At 40.2% G+C, this 19,171-nt stretch overlaps 2 protein-coding genes across 7 annotated transcripts; one reads left to right on the top strand and one right to left on the bottom strand.

Moving 5' to 3' along the window:
- The first annotated feature begins 376 nt into the window (after positions 1–376).
- Positions 377–13,497, top strand: ankmy1 (ankyrin repeat and MYND domain containing 1). Of its 5 annotated transcripts, XM_044044406.1 has the most exons (21): positions 377–531; positions 998–1,033; positions 3,963–4,109; positions 4,241–4,401; positions 4,596–4,634; positions 5,276–5,514; positions 5,607–5,823; positions 7,061–7,222; positions 7,334–7,470; positions 7,553–7,967; positions 8,054–8,244; positions 8,328–8,499; positions 9,388–9,528; positions 9,616–9,705; positions 10,482–10,589; positions 10,664–10,786; positions 11,369–11,470; positions 12,237–12,402; positions 12,498–12,540; positions 12,635–12,789; positions 12,952–13,497. In XM_044044406.1, the coding sequence occupies exons 1-21, from the start codon at positions 507–509 to the stop codon at positions 13,062–13,064; spliced, it is 2,982 nt and encodes a 993-aa protein (XP_043900341.1). In that variant the 5' UTR covers positions 377–506; the 3' UTR covers positions 13,065–13,497. The 5 variants fall into 5 exon arrangements, with proteins under 5 accessions (XP_043900341.1, XP_043900339.1, XP_043900340.1 ...); XM_044044404.1 differs by having other exon boundaries at positions 377–1,033; positions 4,207–4,401; XM_044044405.1 differs by lacking the exons at positions 377–531; positions 998–1,033 and adding an exon at positions 2,872–3,203 and having other exon boundaries at positions 4,207–4,401; positions 7,553–7,943.
- A 598-nt stretch (positions 13,498–14,095) lies between these two features.
- Positions 14,096–18,940, bottom strand: LOC122780676 (E3 ubiquitin-protein ligase RNF14-like). 2 transcript variants are annotated; one of them, XM_044043816.1, is made up of 7 exons: positions 18,575–18,940; positions 17,845–17,975; positions 17,116–17,724; positions 16,500–16,578; positions 16,135–16,350; positions 14,885–15,057; positions 14,096–14,417 (listed from the first exon to the last, which is right to left on the bottom strand). In XM_044043816.1, the coding sequence occupies exons 1-7, from the start codon at positions 18,726–18,728 to the stop codon at positions 14,277–14,279; spliced, it is 1,503 nt and encodes a 500-aa protein (XP_043899751.1). In that variant the 5' UTR covers positions 18,729–18,940; the 3' UTR covers positions 14,096–14,276. The 2 variants fall into 2 exon arrangements, with proteins under 2 accessions (XP_043899751.1, XP_043899752.1); XM_044043817.1 differs by having other exon boundaries at positions 17,845–17,906; positions 18,575–18,939.
- Positions 18,941–19,171: the final 231 nt, after the last annotated feature.

Raw genomic sequence — 19,171 nt, 5'->3', positions numbered from 1 at the left:
TTCTACGAGGCTAAAAATGAGACGGGCGCTCCATCTTCAAGTGGTGAAGGGGAGGCTTTGTCCGGTTAGTAAATGAACAAGTGCTATATGATAGACTGCTTTTATGGACATGAATGGAGGGGTCTTTGAGTTCAGAGTGGTGTTGACACAATAGCAACAAAACACAGGGGGAAGCATAAACTGAATACTGTTTGTAACAACTAGGGCTGGGAATTGCCAGAGATACTTGCAAGTATTTAAAAAATCCACAAAATGTTTCACATGCGAATACTTGATATATTTTGTGTTATCTTGGCTCCAGTGACAGTAAACTAAATATTTTTGATGATTGGGAAATAATGATGAAAGACATTTTCTGACATTTTATGGCCCAAGCATCTAATCTGTTAATATTTTTACAAATTAAAACGCATTAATAAAAGCAAATAACATGAATCAAAGAAGGTTTTTAACTTTGTCTCACAACATTTTCACTTCCTGTCAGATCGACAGCTGAAGATTGGACGATGACGATGTCAAGAAGTCAAATCAGTGCGTTAGTGTTCATTTTAAAAGTCAGATTTTAGCCCGACTAAGGCAATAATTCGGTTTTCGCAATGTCATGTAAATACGTATGTCCGACGAAAATCAAGCTTAGTTGCACTAACGTACCTGGATAATGTGATTCATAGTCTGACTATTTCTGCATGTATACACTAAGTCGGAATTAATGTTAATCTGGCATAGTTTCAGTTTACAATAGTTGCGATTGCAGTTACATTGTTGGGGTTGTGTCTGAGGAGTATGTGGTTCAAATGACAAATATGTAAAGTGAGAAAGTCATTTGATTTGATTTAAAATGTCAAGATGCCTGGTAAGTAACCACACTTATATTATTACTACTGGTAGTTACGTGAAAGAGCGACAATTAAAGGAGAATTATCTCATCTGCTTCTTCTTTTCACACGTCTCTGATAATCCCGTGATGAAAGCTGTGTCATCCACCTCCATAAAGCAGGTGCAGAGAGGAGTCCGCTCCAGGAAGAAGTGTCAGGTAACATATACAGTATACATGAATACATTTTACACATACACACACACACACACACACACTGGTCCTGCTTCAGTGATGCTGTATAGAAGACCTCTTACCTGTAACAATGTGACCATTCTCTTTGACAGTGACCTACATTCCCTGTAATTCATTTTTTATGTTCCCACTGAGATCTATTATGCAAGGGAGACAGCAGCATAATTCCATTAAAAACAATAAACAACAGATTCAATTAAAAGTTACATTAAACACTTGCACACAGACAAGGTAGACTGAAAAGATTTCGCCAGAGCTTTGAACTAATTCAAGGGCTTGAATTTGAAGTTCAAAATTCCTTATTTCCCAGTTCAGTTTGTACTTTGGGGACAAGGAATTGCTATCGGAGACTTTCATGTTTCCTCGTTAAAAGACAAGACGAATGAAGAAGGAATAATAATACAGACGTGCCATGTGCGCACATTCATTCACAGCTGTTGTCCCCATTGTGTACTCTATTCTAAAATTAATCTAATCTTAATCTTAATATGAACACTCTCCCATTTCTATCCTTTTGCCCCTACAAAAAGCTCAAGTTTACTTTTCTCTGTTTCTGATACAAGTCAGCTACTGTCATATGCACAGAAGACATAAAGACAGCAGTTTAGGCCAAGCAGTAAAATATGTGCTTGATTCAAAAAGAGTTGTACATCAGCTGGCATCAGTCATGTGCCATTACTCTGTGATTCTTCTCTTTTTGGTCTCATATGTACATACTTTAAAATCCAAATATGGAAATACAATATTTGTATGAACACTATGATGTGTAGTCCTGTGTGAGCAATATTACCAAATATTATGTAAACTTACAGTATATATGTTTTTTTTTACCAACTGTTTATTTTATTTTCATAGGGACAATGTGGTTTAACATAGTTTTCAAGACATGAAAGTGCTAAACTGCACAAAGAGTTCAAAGCAATAAACCTAATTAGCTTTATTGCTGCTTACTGCTAATTACAAAAACTGCAAACCACACCAAACCACACCATCCGTTAGTTTTGGCTAAAATTACTTTGGCACTGACATCTGAAATGGATTTGATTTCAGTTGGTGATGAATTCCATACTAGAGAAAAAAATGATGCAGTATTTTACAGTTATCATTGACCAAGCTCCTCCACTTAATATATCCAGTTACACATTAATGTTGCGTCATAAATATGTTTTATTGTGATCTACAAATCGGTCCATATCAAAACAAGCACTTTTATTGGGAAATCCTGCAAAATGGTGTCACAAGAGACATCATGATGGATTATCGTGATATAATTTTAAGCTTTTTATGAAAAGATTTGACCCCGTACTGACCAAACTGGATTCTCAGTGGCCCCCAGGTCATTTGAGTTTGAGACCCCTGTCCCCTAAATACTCTCATACTGTCCTGTCTTTGGATAAATCTGGATAAGAGATAAATTATGACACACTGAGACACTATTTCGAGAAAACAGAATTTGGTAAAGCTGTGAAAACTAAGCTATTTGTATTTTGTAAGTGTGCGATAATGATGCTATCACTGTTCAGTCCAGAGGAAGTTAGTAAAGCAACATTACACATGCTGCAAAACAACAAAAACAACAAATAAGATAAAAGGACAAAAGGTAAAAGAACAAAATAATAAACATAAGAGAAAGAGGACATTGTGTTTTGAAGTAGTTATGTGATGTTTGAGGTTAGTGTTACATAATGGTACGTAAAATTTGTAAAAACCAGAGTTAAAAATAACTTGGACGTTAATAGTTCGTCTACGCATGCGCGAGAAGCACACGTTTTTCCCCGCTGTCATGACAACCGTCGGTCCATGTCACAGCAAATCTAATCACACTGTGACAGTTCAACTTTACTCCTTTTAACCAAGAAAAAAAAGTTCACTTCAAACTAGTTTCTGTTTTCAGAAACTAGATTCAGCCGCGCGGGTTTTCAGAAAGGAAATAATGACCTCGACGACCTGTAAAGGTGTTTCAGGAGGAGCAGAAGCAGGTGAACAAAGTCCCCAAAACCGAGAGGGTCAGGTCGGTGAAGAGAGGCGACAAGGTCCCGGTGTTCAGCTGTGGCCCGACGGCTCCACATATGAGGGAGAGTTTATGAACGGGTTCAAACACGGCAGAGGAAAGTTCACCTGGACAAGCGGAGAGGTAAAATAATAAGAAAAGAATTAAGGTTTAAAACGCGCTAACACTGAGCTCAATCTGCGCTGAAGCATAAAAATAACAGCAGAATAATGAACAATAAAAGCCTTAACTGGTAGTGGAAGAAGTTACGTAATCCCCATGCTGGGGGCAGTGAGTCCGTTATAATTCAGGTGTGTTGGAGCAGGGCAGCATCTAAAACATGCAGGGAAATGGGGGGCCCAAAAGGACCATAAATTCACTTTTTTTAAATTTGATTTATTAAATAATACAATCCTAAATTAATCGAATTTATAATATATGGTTATTATATTGAAGAATACAACTTTTTAAAACTTATTTGGGGGTATGACTTCACCAAGAATTTTTTTTTACCAATTTCCAATAAATGTGTTATTTGATCATCAGTCAGTGGATCTGAGATACATGTCTCATTCCCACAACAACAGAGGAAGTTGGGATTGAAAAGATTTAACAAAATTGACAGAAATTCAACATCAAAGTCACTTTCTTCAATGAAAATACAAGCCCTACACTGCTCTTTACTGTGTTTCTGTTAAGTTTTATGAGTAAAAGATCTGAAAAATGTAAATACATAAATTAAAAGATTAAGATCAGATTTAGTTTGTAAACACACTGATTTAATTTCAGGAGTTAATATTTTTGCTAAACTAGGATGGTGTTCCTGGCTGTGTGTGTCCTGTGTTAGTGTAAATAAATGTGACTAGTTTGATTGCTTTTCTTTGTTTGTTTTCATTGGTGCAGTACTACGAGGGCTCTTTCTACAAAGACTACAGACACGGGGAAGGACTGTTCTGTTGGCCCACAGGCCACAAGTTCATTGGCAAGTTCTACCTAAACAGAAAAGAAGGATATGGTCAACATCTGTTCCCCGATGGAGCCTCTTTTCAGGTAAACTGTGTGGAAGCGTGATGGCAGATATTTAGATTTCTTTGTATGTTATTTGTAAAACAAACAGACAAAACAAAATCTGCCTACCGACTGTCAGGGCTTGTACCATGCTGACCAAAGGTTTGGTCCAGGTGTGGTCACTTATTCAGACGGACGTCAGGATGTGGGTCTGTGGCTTGGGCAGCGCCTGCTGAGGCTCTGCACTGCTGTAGATGAGGCCTTTACCCTGGAGAACTTTCCTGAATATGCTCCCTACATGGACCCAGCTGCCACCACTGACTGTCTGACTCAGGTACTGCACGTGATGATGGTTAAAACATCTACATTTAGTGTCTTCTTACTAATAATCATGTTGTCGTTGTCTTTTGACGTTAACAAAATAATGCTTTACGAAGAAGAGGAGATAACTTATTTTTGTCCCGGTGTTTACACAATTATATCACTTTCTTTTAATTGTGAATGGACCTTTCTGCTTCTCCCCTCCAGCCTCCAGATCTCTCAGGACTTGCTAGGACACGCTCTGAGGTAAATTCAATTACCATATACTGTACATATGTGACTTAATGGTTTCTAGTAAATTTAGGGGCTGTCCACATGGAAAAGGGTTTAGGTGAAAACTGTATTTTTTGAAAAAATCTCAAAACGCCACCCTTGTGGCAGTGATGTCATTGTCCCACCTCTTTCTTGTGCTAACATTCACTGTCCCTATCTTTGTCGCTGTTCACTCTATGATAACTTTTATTGTCTTCATTGGCTGGGTCCTGTTCCTGTGATTCTATACTGTACATTGTAATGTACACTCCTTCTCGTTGTAAGTGTAGTAGCATTACAACGTCACATACGGGCCTGGCATACTGTATGTACTACATCGCTTTAAGTAATTTTGGGGGGTTTCGTGCAGATGGATCATGGGAATTGTTGTATAGTCTAGTCTTTTTTTACTAGTTCCTGTGGGAGTTAGTGCATTACAGGAAGGAAATGCAAATATATAGTTGTGAACCATTAGTGACAAATACACACAATAAAATTAAAACAAAAGACAACGCACTGGCTAACTAATGATACTGAATATATAATACATGTATGTTCTTAACGTATATTTTAATCTAGAAATGTTACATATCTTTAACTCAAAGCAGGTAAACTAACTTCCCTATCCTGATTAGGCACATACAGACAGAGACCTGCTGTCAGATGAGAAATATATCTATCCCGCCAACATGGAGAGTTACTCAACAGACGGCGACCACCTGCCGCTGCCCCCGGGCCGCAGGAGTGAGCTGGATCAGTACTTTTATGGCGAGCAATGGGAGCCCGGCGCTGATCTGCACCAAGGCTATGAACGAGACCCACTTTTTAACCTTCCCTTACAGGCTCGCATGCAGGCTCACGTGTACAACCACAGGTCAGACTTACAGTATGTCATAGAGACTTGTACGTCTTGTACAGGGGACTGCTAACGGTTGGACGTGTGTGTGTGTGTTTTGTGTGTCTCAGACGACAGGCTGAAAATGTGGGCTGGGATGTGGCAGCCGTTCTCTCTCTGGACAGGGATGGTTTTGGTCCTAAAGGGCCTCTGGAAGTGGACTCGGAGCAGTTCATCTGTCACGCCGGCCGGGGGGAAGTGCAGGCTGTTCGTCAGATCCTCAAAACTGGTTTGGTCCACCCTGACGTAGCAGATTCACAGGGACACACTGCACTGATTGCTGCCACGGTAACACATTGTCCTTTGTTTGTTAATTCAATAAGAGACTGGAGAACAAAGGTAGATGACTGAACTTAATCAACAAAAAGAAAAAAGAAGAGGTGGAGGTGACAGGTATTGGTTGACTAGAGGCGTGAAGATGCAGCCTAGGAAAGATGAAATAACAAAAAGACCAAAACACTGTCATAATGCGAGGTAGAGTGAAATCAGGCTTTTATATAAAGGTAGAGGATTTTCTGGAAACCGGTGTGCGTCATCATCTGCCATGGAAAATGCTAGTCACACCCTTGCCACATTTCTGTCTGTTTGCATCCACTAAAGGTTTATTATTGTGTAAGAATTAGTGACATCTCATGGTGAGACTGCAGACTGTAACAAACAGAGACCTCCTCAGCTCACCTTCTTTATTCCAAGTGCTCATGGAACTACGGTGGCCTACACACACCAGAAAATGTGTCGTTCTTTATGTTGTTTAATCCAGTAAGCTTCCCCTACAAAATGTGAAATGCAAATGTAAAATGGTTTGTCAATTTGGGCTGTTGTCCATGGCTCTTGTCAAAAGTACATATAAAAGGTGTATGACTTTTATTTTAAAGCAGTTATACCCTTATAGAAACCTACTAATAGGTATTATGTTCAAATCTGTCTGCCAATGTATTCTCACAAGTGTCACGTAGTTTAACAATGGGATGATTCTTAAACATGATCTGTGCTCAAGTTACAGTTCACAATGAAAATATTTTGTTCACTACTATTCTTTTGTGTCTCATCTTTATCTCCGTGGATGCTTAATATTAATTTGTAATCTAATTTGGACAGGTTGCCAGTCCATCGCAGGCAACATACAGAGACAAACAAAAATTTACTCTACAATTTAGAGTGTCCAAATAACCTCTGCGTGTTTTTGGGGCTTTGGGAGAAAATGGAAAACCCGGAGGAAACCCCCCCCCGCACACACACAGGGAGAACGTGCCAGACCAAGTCGTGAACCCAGACCCTTTTTCTGTAAGACAACAGCTTAAAAATTCAATCCAAATACAAGTACAAACAAAGGGCTTAAAAATAAGTAAGGTATAGCCAATCAAATATTCCCAAAGCTCTGATTAAAAACAAGGTTTTAAGACGTTATTCTTAAAGAAGCCAGGTAAAGATCAACGGATCTAATGGCGAAGGCTCCATCTCCTGTTGTCACAGATTGAGATTAAGGAGCAAACGACAGTGTTATTGTATCATTTGTTTCTTGCAGGTCCACTGCCATAATGACTTGATCCAGCTGGTGTTGGATATGGGTGCTGACATTGACAAACTGAATCATGAAGGCATGTCTGCCCTGGCCGTGTGTCACGTTCTCTACTACCCTTTCTGCTCTCTGGACACCACCTTGGCCAAACCACCTGCCAAAACTCAAGTAAGATTGAACGTAGTTTATAAAGGAGAGGAGGCAGGGCTTTAGTTAATATTGTGCCGAAACCACGACTGCCCCTAATCTTTAGTCTTGTTTGCCCTATGTGTCCTTCAGGCTTTGTTGTCCCTGTCTGCATGTGGGAACAGTCCTCAGATCAGCCAAGTAGACTCTAATACAAACACAACAGAGTCTTACAACAGACCTCCGACAAGTACCGCATCCCTGAGTGACCAGAGCCTTATCTCTGACCAGTAAGAACATAGCTAATAAGGCTCATATGTCGTAGAATAGATACTATCAGTGTCTTTAATTCTGCATTGGATTGGTTTTCAGGGCAGCAGACGAACTAACGGAGCACAAGTCAGATCACGCAGGTAAAACGTGCAACGACAGTGACCTCGCCACTGAGAGTCGGGCTGCTCCAGAGGAGAGAGAGGAAGGAGGAGAGCTGCAAATGAGTGAGAAAAGAAGACATAAGGACGACGGCGGAGGGAGCAAAAGGAAGGGAAGGGGTGTTGTTGAAGAACATGATCAACCATGGGAAAGTGAAAATTGTGTAAAACATTTTGTTGAATCAAGAAATGGAGCTGTTGAGTTGGACGACTGTGAGAGTGTGAGACACGTTCTTAAAAAGGACAGAGAGGAGAGAAAAAGTGTGCACCGTTCCATTCAGGTGCTGGATGGTCACATCGCACTGGGCAGTGTGCAGTGGAGGGAACGTTGGGTTAGTACAGCGGTAGTCATTCAGGTGAAACACGCACAGATCCTGTCGTGTCATTTGTTTGAATCGCTTGCCATGAGCTCACCGATGTCTTCTCACCTGTCTGTCTCCAGCAGGACAAGGACAAAGACAAAGACCTGACCAAAAAGCAGAGCTTTGACTCTGCCTGCTCTCTCAGCAGCTACAGCATCCACGTCACAGAGGAGGCGATGCAGCGTTCAGCCGAAGCTCTGAGTCGCACCGGGCTACTTCAGTTCTCTAACACGCAGGAGACCGTTCGCAAAATGGCTGCCATGAAAACTGAGTCAGTTCTGTTTCCTGTGCTGTTTTCTTTGTTTTTATTTTGATGATACTTTACTGTCTCTACTGTCACTTGTGTTTGACCAGGCATCGCGGTTATCTGAACACCCTGGAGTTGTTATTAAACCGGGGAGCGGACCCCAACGTGTCCAAGGTCCCCATGCCTGTCCTCTTCTTGGCTATCATGGCTGCTGACACTGAGGCTGTCAAGAGGCTGCTGCTGTGTGGTGCTCACACCGACATTCCCCTTCCACCCGAGGTCAGAAATTCATGTTCTTTTTCCCAAAATAGGCGTGTGAGGCTAATGACAGTTTTTTTCCACTTTTTTCCCCCTCTGCTTCCTCAAAAATTCAAATAAATAAATGTACTGAGCATCTTCAAGTGTGTGCTAATAGACTGTTCTAACCAGTTTATTAAGTCTGTCCCTGCTGACTCTGCTCTTTCTCTGTTTTTATGTGTATATTACGGTTACGGTTAGACCTGGGTTTGTGTTAGGGTTGGGTTAAGGGTTAGGCATAGTCATTTAGTTGTGATGGTCAAGATTGGAGTAAAGGGCAAAGGAACACATTATGTCTGTGAGTGGAATTTATGAGTATCCTCCTGAAGAATGCTGGATAAGAATGTTTGTGTGAGTTTGTACATGTATTTATATCTTTGAGAGGTCCAGAAAAATGTACAAACCTGTCTTTGTGGGGACATTTTGTCTGGGGTCCACAACTTTAAAGGGATTTTTCAGGGTTAAGATCTGGTTTTAGGGTTAGGTTAAGGCAGTTTTTCCCGATCCTGGTCCTCAGGGACCCACTGCCCTGCATGTTTTAGGTGTTTCCCTGCTCCAACACACCTAATCTAAATGGTTAACTCGTCATCAGGCTCTGTAAAAGCCAGGTAACGGAGTTCAGGGTAAGGGTGAGGCACTTAATTGAGATGGTTAAGGTTCGGGTAAGGGGCTTGGGAATGCATTATGTCTATGACATGCTCTCACAAAGACATAAAAACAAGTTTGTGTGTGTACGTGTGTGTGTAGTGGTATCAGATCCATATTTTTAAATGGGAACTTTTGCTCTACAGGAAGAGTTTGTTGAGAGCATCTGCACTGCACCATCCATCATTTCCATGAATGTTATTATTCCCTTATCCTTTCTTGTAGAGGAAAGGTCTTTACCCTCTCCATGTGGCTGCAGCACTGCCAGGTTCTGCAGGTTGCATGATCACAGAGCTGCTGTTGCACGCCGTCACTGACCCAGATTTACAGGCTTGTGACCAGGACGAGATCTATGAGCCAGACAGGGTACGTGTGCTCTTACTTACTGTGTACTTTGAGCTTCGTTTGAATCCTTTTTAGTAGTAACTGAATCCAACTCCTGGTCTTTTACAGGCTTTCATGAAGTCTCAGAAACCACCGAGTGTCAAACAAGGTGGCAGTACGCCGCTGCATGTAGCCTGCCAACGAGACAAAGGCTACCAAGTCAGTCTAAACTGTGTTCACACTCACAACTTACACACACTTTCCCTTAACATAAATCCTGATGTGTAAAGGCTGATTAAGGTATGGTAAAATGAAGCAACATTTATTGGTGTATATTTATTTTCGGTACCTGAAAATCTCTTACCTAACTCTTCCCTTCCTTCAGTTAGCGTTAAAACTAAAATAGATGTTTAATTTGTCCATTGTGAGCTTCTGTATAAACATTTTGGTCCAGAAAAAGGCTCATTCTCAGATAATAACGAACAACAATTCACAAGTATAATTATTTTATCTTCAGTTTTGGCCAAATTAAAATAAATGTACCCTCTGTAAAGTTTACTCACTGGACCCTCAAACAGTTTGTTGATATCTTTAGTTTGAACTAACTTTTTTTCGATTTGTTGTTTGGTCTGTAAAATATCAGAAAATGATGATCAGTGTTTCTCAGACCTGGACATTATGATTTTCTCCAATGTCTTGTTTTGTCCACAAACTAAAATACATTATTTTAATGTATTAATAATACATTATCTTTATATGTTGCAAAGAAACACAAAAAACACAAAATTTGATGATCAGTCGATAATAACAATATATTAATCAGCAGCATGCGTTTGGAACAAGCAAAATTAAGCAGCTATTAAAGCCATTTATTTATTCAGCCTTAAAACTGTACCTGGACATGAAGCCAATTAACAAACATGAGAAAATGTTACAGAAACATATTACGGATTTTAAGCCAACATGTTTGATTTTTGTTGTTGTTTTTTAACCAGGATGCCAGTACGGTGGTGGCCCTCCTGCTCTCACACAGCGCCAGGACCGATCTCCTCTGGAGTGGACACTCACCGCTCTCTTTGGCCATAGCTAGTGGCAATGAACTGGTATATACAGTATAAACACACACACACATGCACTCACACACTGTCCTATTACATTTGTTTTCTTCTTTTCTCAGGCAGTAGAGGAGTTGCTGAAAAGAGGTGCAGATCCAAACATCCCTCTGGGCCGTGGTGTGGGCAGCGCCCTCTGTACTGTCACCAACTTCAGTTATCCCTTAGATGGCAAAAGACCCAACCTGGTATATATTAATGTATAAATATACATATATACAGTATATATGTATATATATATGCACATGCACACGCCTCAACAGAGACTTATCCCTAACCTTAACCAGTTATTGACTAACCCAACCCTAACCTTAACTTAACCACAATTCATATCTGATCTCTAACCTTAACCAATTAGACACAAATGACGTTTTTTTTCCTCATTAGGACCATTAAAAAGGACCATTGAACAACAATAACACAATCATTTTCATTACTTTTTCTAAACTTCAAAATGACAGTGTCACAGAGGAGCAAATAAATCAGAAAATACATTTCAGAAACTATTGTTAAATTAATGACGTTATAATATGTAATATGACGTTAAATTGAGAATGTTAACATTCAAAACATTTCGACAATAATCTGTACTTAGATTTGTTGTCACATTTTCAAAATAAAAGTAAAAATTAAGTATATGTGTATATATGTATATGTATATATATATATTCATATATACTGTATATCACATGATTTACTATGCAAGAATAAAAGAATAGTTGTTGTTTTGACTAGTCCACATCGAATGTACACGTGTGTCTGTGATGTAGCTGGACATGGTGGTGAAGGCCGGCGCTGACGCCCTGATGCCAGTGATGGTGGGCGACTTCATGGGAACCGCAGTGGACTACGCACACGCGTCGTTTTACCAGGTAACACCGCACAATTTATGCAGAACAAAACATATAAAATAATGTATGTATATGGAGTATAATCTATGCAGTGGGTTTCAAACTTTCATATACCAAGTACCACCTGAGAAAATACTGAGTTCCCGAATTAACACCAGCATTCACAGGAGGCCGATTTATTCCCAAAAAGATCGTTTGCTCTCTTGTCATCCTCCTCTTCCTCACATGTACTCCACACACTGGTATAGTGACATTAGTTTAAGGTAGCGTGAGAAATAATTCTTATTACAGAAGTGATTTTTACAGAAAAAGTAGACAGAAATCTGGCAGACTTGTGAATTCCATCTCCTCCTCCCATGTCCTAAACAGTGAAGACAACTTCTCCCCTCAAACAGACAATTCAGAATCCCCATATTTAAACAATGAAATAGAATAGTTTCTGAACCAGAATCAGTGAATGGTGAAATAACATCAAGCCTACGGACCATTGTTTTACATTGTCTTGGCTGTTGTTTGTGTGTGCAAAAAGGGATTGAAGTGAAAACTGATAATAAAGTTGTATCGTATAATTCTTATCATTTTGTTATTTGTTCCATTTTCTACGCACTCCGGTAAAAATTCCCCAGCTCCACTCCAACCACATACCCTGGTATAAACAGTAGAACGGTATTTCTAATTTTCCTCCGAGTATCACCAAAGGATGCTACACGTACCACCGTTTGAGTACCATGGGTCTAACAAATTTCTCCTGAATAAGTTATCTGTACATTTAACATTTACCACATAGGACTTACGGATCGCCAACACTCCCTTCCACGCTCTGAATGTGCAAGAGAGGGAGACGTTTATAGCTCGGCGCCAGCTGCTGAGCACAATGGGAGACCTGCTGAGAGAGACTGTCATAAAGAGAGAGGCAGAGGCTCTAGAGAGAGAACGACAGCTCCTGCTAGACGGTCAGTAGAACATGTTTGTGTCTGTGAGAGGGCAAAACAATATCGGTGTATAGCTGTAAATCACCATCTGTTTTCATATGTGCTGTTTGATTTAGGTGGCGCAGATCCCTCACGACTCCACTTAATGGGAAAACATAAGTACACACATACTTTTTTATGCGTTTCTCCAATAACATGACAAACAAAAATCCTGTTTCATACTGTGTGTGTGTGTGTGAATTTCGTTTTCCAGGAAGTCGTCGTTTAAGTTCTGCTACCACTGTGGTCTCTCTGCGGCCATGAAGCTGACGGCATGCACTCGCTGCAACAAGGTCTACTTCTGCTCCACGGACTGTAAACTGAAAGCATGGGATGAAAGACACAAGGAGGAGTGTGTCCGGGTGTCAGGTGTGTGAAGAAAGACATGTCCCAGCCTCCAAATCCTACATCAAGAAATAATCAGATTGATAATATTGTCCTTCATCTGTGATATCTATGTTATCGCTGGGACAAAAATGAATCATGTACAGTATCTTGGGTAACACTTTGTCTTTCGGTCTCTAAATCCAGCGTCTGCCAAGAAAAGGAATAATACTGACCCCCCGGGGACAGCAGAAGCAGATGGAGCAGAGACAGATGTGGAGAGCCAAGTCAACCCAAAAGAAAACTACAGCTGCAACTGATGGACAATTGAAATTTAACTTTGCACTAAAAAAATTGTTTTATTTATTTTTTCTTTCCCATTTCACCTCAACCAGCCGAGGCAGATGATCCAGGTTCTGCCAGAAATGTATTTATTTATTTTTTCTCTCCGCTGTCGCCAAATCCTTGCTCACAGTTTAAATATTAGGTTTCTCTTCTTCAGGTTCGAGCCTTACTGTATCAAGTGCTGAGATTCTCAAGGTCAGATGTGTCAAACTGGCGGCCCGTGGGCCACATGGGGCCCCTCCAATCATGTCATAAGGAGCTCCAATTCCTTTAAAACACCGTGTGTGTGGCCAAGGTGCAGATAGTATGTTTTATAGAAATATTTGTAATAGTAAGTAGTGTAGTAGTTCATTCAATATTAAATTACACACACAGACACATATATAAACATATAATTAATGACATTTGGTTTTTTTACATGATTTATTCCTGTTTTTGATATTAATCGGTTTATTTAGCATCATAAATGTTTTTTTTTATTGTGAAGGACACATCATTCTTTACCAAAACAAGCACTTTTAATTCTGTGAAATATCATCATGAATATTCTTATTGGGATATCATGATGGAATATTGTATAATTAATTTTGTTATTTTTAACAAAACCAGGGGATTTTTTTTTTATCAGCATGACAACTGAACAGTGGGCTTATAGCTTTACATCTTTAATAAAATGCACATAGAATATCTTTGGTTTATCATCTGCTTGAGTAAAACAAAAAACATTTAGAGACATTGACTGGTTAAAACTCAACTGTACAACTGACATCTTCTGATCATACAGACCAAATAAATAATTAGAGTTCCCAAAAAAAGTGCACCTCTAAAGCAGTCATTCCCAAAGTGTTCCCAAAACTTTTAAATTGTAAAATATGTTCAACATATTTTAATAAATACTTATAAAGGGATAAAACAAATCCATAACATTTAAATGATGAGTTGTTTTTCATATATATAGTTGTTTACATATATGTATGCATATATATATATATATATATATATATATATATATATATATATATATATGAATATATAGTTGTTCAAGGTTTGGGTTTGGACCTGAATTTGGGAATAGTTGCCCTTAAGTAATTACAGTTGCTCTGTGGTTTATTATCACCACCTGGTGGTCATAAATCAATATGACAAATGGCTGTTGGTCAAAGCAGGGTGAAGGTGAATGACTGGTTTTAGTTGTAACCTGTATGGAGCGAGCAGGTACCGTCCTCAAAGTGACCACCTGCACCAAATTCAGGTAGTCTGGTGAGACAGCGCCAGCAGAAACGCCGTCTACACCTGGTGCAGGTCATCATGTTACATCCTCCGTCCTTCTGCAACACAGCACACAACAACAACAACAACATATTTATCAGCAAAAACACTGTGTTTTAAAACAGTAACAGACTGTAGGTCACTTTTGTAAATACAACCAAAAAAAGTGATGTACAACCCACCAGCCACTTTATTAGTTACATAGGACACCTAATACAGTGACATGAGTGGCAGAGAGTGTATTTTTTTTTGTTTTGTTTTTTGAGTTACTGTTGCCTTTCTATCATTTCGATCCAGTCAGACCAGTTAGTGACCTCTAGCAATGGATGGTTTCTCGTTTTTTTAAATGGTTTTGCATAAAAATACTTAGACCATCTAGCAATAATAATCAAGTTCAAAGTCACTTACATCACCTTTCCCACCCATTCTGATGTTTGTGAGTTGCTGCCATGTGATTGGCTAATTACATATCTGTGTTAACAAGCACTTGATACAGGTGTTCCTCATCATGCATCATAATTAATACCTGTATTTTGCAGAAGCAGTGCGGACAGTTCTTGCTGTGGATGACGACCCAGTCTTCGCTCAGATACTCCGGCAGGATGACCTGCATCGCCTTGCGTCCATATCTATTCAGCAGGAGGCGCTTCCTCTCCTTACTGCCTCCAGTGTAGTCGTCCATCAGAACCTTCATCCCCTCTGAGGTAAACAGAAACACAGAGGGTAAAGATTCAAATAACACGGATGCACACCTGTGTCATAACAACTAAATATATAATTGGATTATCAATTTGGTTTATAAACACATTTCATACCTGTAACTGATGAGTACCTTTTAAGGTTACTAATGTGTTTATATTTAGAAAAAAACTAATAAAGAGATTTTGTTAAGTGCAAAACACACAGTCCAGATACATGGTTGACTCACTGTTTGGCAAGCAAGTAACATCTGAGTAATAATTAATAGTAATAACACAAATTGACCAAATTTGAAACCATTTATGAATGGTAGATAATGGTAGTCAGTCATCATTTGTAATTCAACTGTTTTTGAATGTTGACAAAAAAAATGTTTATACTAATAGTGTCTAATATAAACCCGTTATGGTATCGCCTTCCATTATGACAGTGTTTTGTTTTTTTAATGTTCTATGTAAAATACTGAAGTGAGTGAAAAAAGATTTTATAATTTGTAATATATGATGACATAATTAGGTCAAAGTCAAAAGCAGTGTCTTTTTGCATAAACTATAGATGTCAATCTCCAAGATATGTTTCAGACGTTTTACTAAGTACACCAAGTGTACACCTTGCACAAATACCATTGTAGTACTATAATCATATGATAACCAATTCAAACCTAAAAGTTAATGCAACAGTAATATATATAATATAACAGACCAGATATAATATATATATCTGGTCTTTCTTTTCTGTCCATAACTTGTCTCCCTCTTTCCCTGTTGCTCCCCCTTTCTGTCCCTCGCCGCTCTCCTGTCCCCCATTTTTCCTTTCACCCCAACCTGTCTAGGCAGATGCTGCACATCTCTGAGTCTGGTTGTGTCCGATATTTATTCCTCTTAAAAGGGAGCTTTTTCTCTCTCCACTGCTGCTTAATGTTTGTCTTCTCTCTGTCTAATATTGTAAGGTTTTTGCCTTGAGATTATGTATGTTGTGATTTGGTGCTATACAAATAAATGTGATTTAATTGAAAAGGAGAAGCAGCAAATCCTGATTGTATCTGACTCAGTATCTGACAGTCATTTTCTTGTGTACCTCGTGACTGTGGCAGATCGACAACGCCTTGCTGTTCGTCTGTGAGGATCCGTCTTTTTGCCACACTCGCCTTTGGCGCACAGTTGTTGGTTCCATGGTATGTCTTTTTGCAGATGACACAGAAAGCAAAATTGCACACAGAGCACATTGCTGCAGTGCTGGACTTCTCCAGGATGACGGGAGAACCACAGGCACGCTGGGGACAGTACGTGACATCTGCATGCAGGAGAAGACGTCAATTCACTGTACTTACACGATGATAGCTAAAGATGTTCTTTTTTTTATATCTGGTTCTTTGACTCTCCAGGAGACATGAGGCTTTAAATGCCTTCTCTGTTTCACAGACAAAACAACCGAACACGCACCAGACATGCGGTCCAGAGTGGACATTAGCAGGAGACGATCGTAACGGCTGAACAGCTCGTCACCCACCAGATCTTTCACCTTCAACACAGAAACAGAGAACAAAGAGTGTGAGTAACCAGTTGTTTTGTTCAGCTGATGTGAGATTCTGGGGCCATAGTATTGACACATTTTAACACTAAATTAATTTAAATATGTTTACTGTAAGTAACGTACTTGTACACAGTCTGACGTATGCATGTCCGTGTTGTGTTTGCTCCTTTTACTCTGCAAAACTTTTTAGAGTGAAAATCCTGAACTTGACTCAACTACATTTTTAATGGCTATAGTTTCTATAGTCATTTAAAGAGTTAAAAGTTATTCACATAAATGAACATGCTGACACTGTATATACAGTAAGTTAAACACAACATGTTAATTAATAAATTATTCTATAAAATACTTTTATTTTTGATACTATAAGTAAAATGCTGAATGTTTTATGTGTATTTGGACTGTTTTAGTTTTGTTTATTTTAAAAAGCCAGCAACTTAAAGCCTCAAAACACAAGCAGACATTCAGATAGAGGCTGCAGTTAGCAGAGAGGACAGATAGACAGACAGGCAGTGAGGACAATACCTGTGCAGGTGTGGGGCTGGCCGTGCAGTTTGCCTGAGGACAGGTGACACCGCGGACGTTCCCCTCTGTTATCCTGATTCTACAGAACTCTGCGAGACAACCCTTGCAGAGGATGTGTCCACACTCAGACAAGTGCACACAGTCTGACCCAAGCCAGCCCACACAGCACACACTGCAGTCAAACACTGTGAAGGCAAATGCCTTCTGTCTCTGCTCAGCATCATGGATCAGGATCTGGGACAGAAGGGTTTGTGATGGAGTCAGGGAGAGACCAGCAGTCAAGGTTTCTTGGACTGGCATAGAAGCAGCAGCTCCTTGTGTATCCAACTTTCCTGAGGAGGCAGAGGCTGAGACTTCCACATCTGTGCTGTTCCAGCTTTGTTCATCTGTGGATCCTGATTCTGAAGCACCAGGATTATTCTTTGTTAGTGACAGTGCAGTATTCTGTGAGGCCTGAGAGCTGTGGTCATCTGAGGGGAGCTCCAGAGTAGTATGAATATCCAGGAACCTGAGGACATCCTCTCTGAGAAACTGCACCCAGGAGAAGAGCACCACAGCGCCTCTTGTGGCCTGGTAGAGATCAGTGAGATGAGATCCCAGTGCAGAGAGCTGAGGGGGGAGAGAAACAAGAGTGAAGCATGATGTAACCTCTACACATAAAATGAAATCAGTCACATACACTGGTGGTGGACTGGAAATGTGACCAGTCATGATGTTTCTTCTGATTACCTGTGTGGGTGTAAGCCAGCTGCAGGTGAGGGTGAACGAGGGAGGAGAGGAAGATGGGTAGTCTGCGGGGAAGGTAAAGGTCAGGAGCAGATGTGGAAGGAATGAGATTTCATATTGTCTCACTGTTTCACCTGAGGAAGAGACGGAAAAAACATCTGTTTTGTCTCCATTTTGTTCGATATTTTTTGTTTTCATCAAGTTAACCACTCGTATGTACATGTTTTATGTCATTCAGAAAGATCTGTGCATTGTAGCTAGGTAATATTAATGTTACGCCATCACAGATCACTCTCTCTCCGCCACAAACTGCGCAGAAAAAAAATAGCTGCTAGAAGTCCTCCGTTGTGTCGCGTTTGATCAATCGTTGTTGACGCACAAGTGCAAAGTCACGCTACGTGGCCCCGATACACCCCACCTATCAAGTAAGGATACTGTTCTCAGTCGGAACGCAAGCCTGACCGAGGGCTTTATGCACCATAGATGCTCATTGGCTCCCAGGTCATTTAAATTTGTATACCCTGTACACCCCCGGTTTAGGGTATACAGGTGATGAGGGTGGGTCGGAATAGTCAAGTGTCCTTCTTTGACTGGGGGCCCCCAGAGTCTAGGCTCGCCTCTGTCAGTATGCAGTGAGTTCTAACGTTGTTGTTTTTTTAACAAACAAACATAATATATGTCACTGCCCCCGACATGGTAATTTTGCTGTCGTTGGCTTGACTCACTCACTCACCTTCTGTCAGTGACACACTGAAATGTGGCGGAAGCTCCGCCGACACTCGTAATTCTCCGGCATTGTTCGACTCATTCCGGATAAATTCCTCGGAGTCAAAGATACTGTGGAGAGCGAGCAGCTCGTCTTCCTGCTCCTCCAAGTCCGAGCTCATGTCAGTTGTTCAAAACACGGAAACAATCCTCACTTCCTCCACATCCTCCTCTGCTCTCCGCGTGTCTAAAACGTCTGTCTCCGTAGAGTTTTGTTTGATTAAGTTTGTCTTGGAACGTCTTCGTGAGGAGCTGTGCTCGTTTCAAAGGTGGCGAGTGAACAAACTCCACAGCGTGAGTGAACAAAATCTTAACCCGTCCCACATCTGACTCACCACCTGAGTATGATGTAAGACAAAAACAGCAACAGCAACAACAACAGCAGCAGCAGCAGCTAGTATAGACAGTCACATTATTCTCAATGACGCATTCATGTTTACCCTTAAAAAACAAACGTGGGGGACAATTGTAGGGTTACAACAGCACAAAAACAGGTTAAAAACAACAAAAATGTAGTATGTACACATAGTATGACAGTATAGTCCAACAATATAATACATACACA

This window comes from Solea senegalensis, linkage group LG14 (assembly GCF_019176455.1).
Source record: "Solea senegalensis isolate Sse05_10M linkage group LG14, IFAPA_SoseM_1, whole genome shotgun sequence".
Classification (NCBI taxonomy): Eukaryota; Metazoa; Chordata; class Actinopteri; order Pleuronectiformes; family Soleidae; genus Solea; species Solea senegalensis.
The sequence above is the reverse complement of the archived record's forward strand: the minus strand, read 5'-3'. Positions and strand labels throughout refer to the sequence as shown.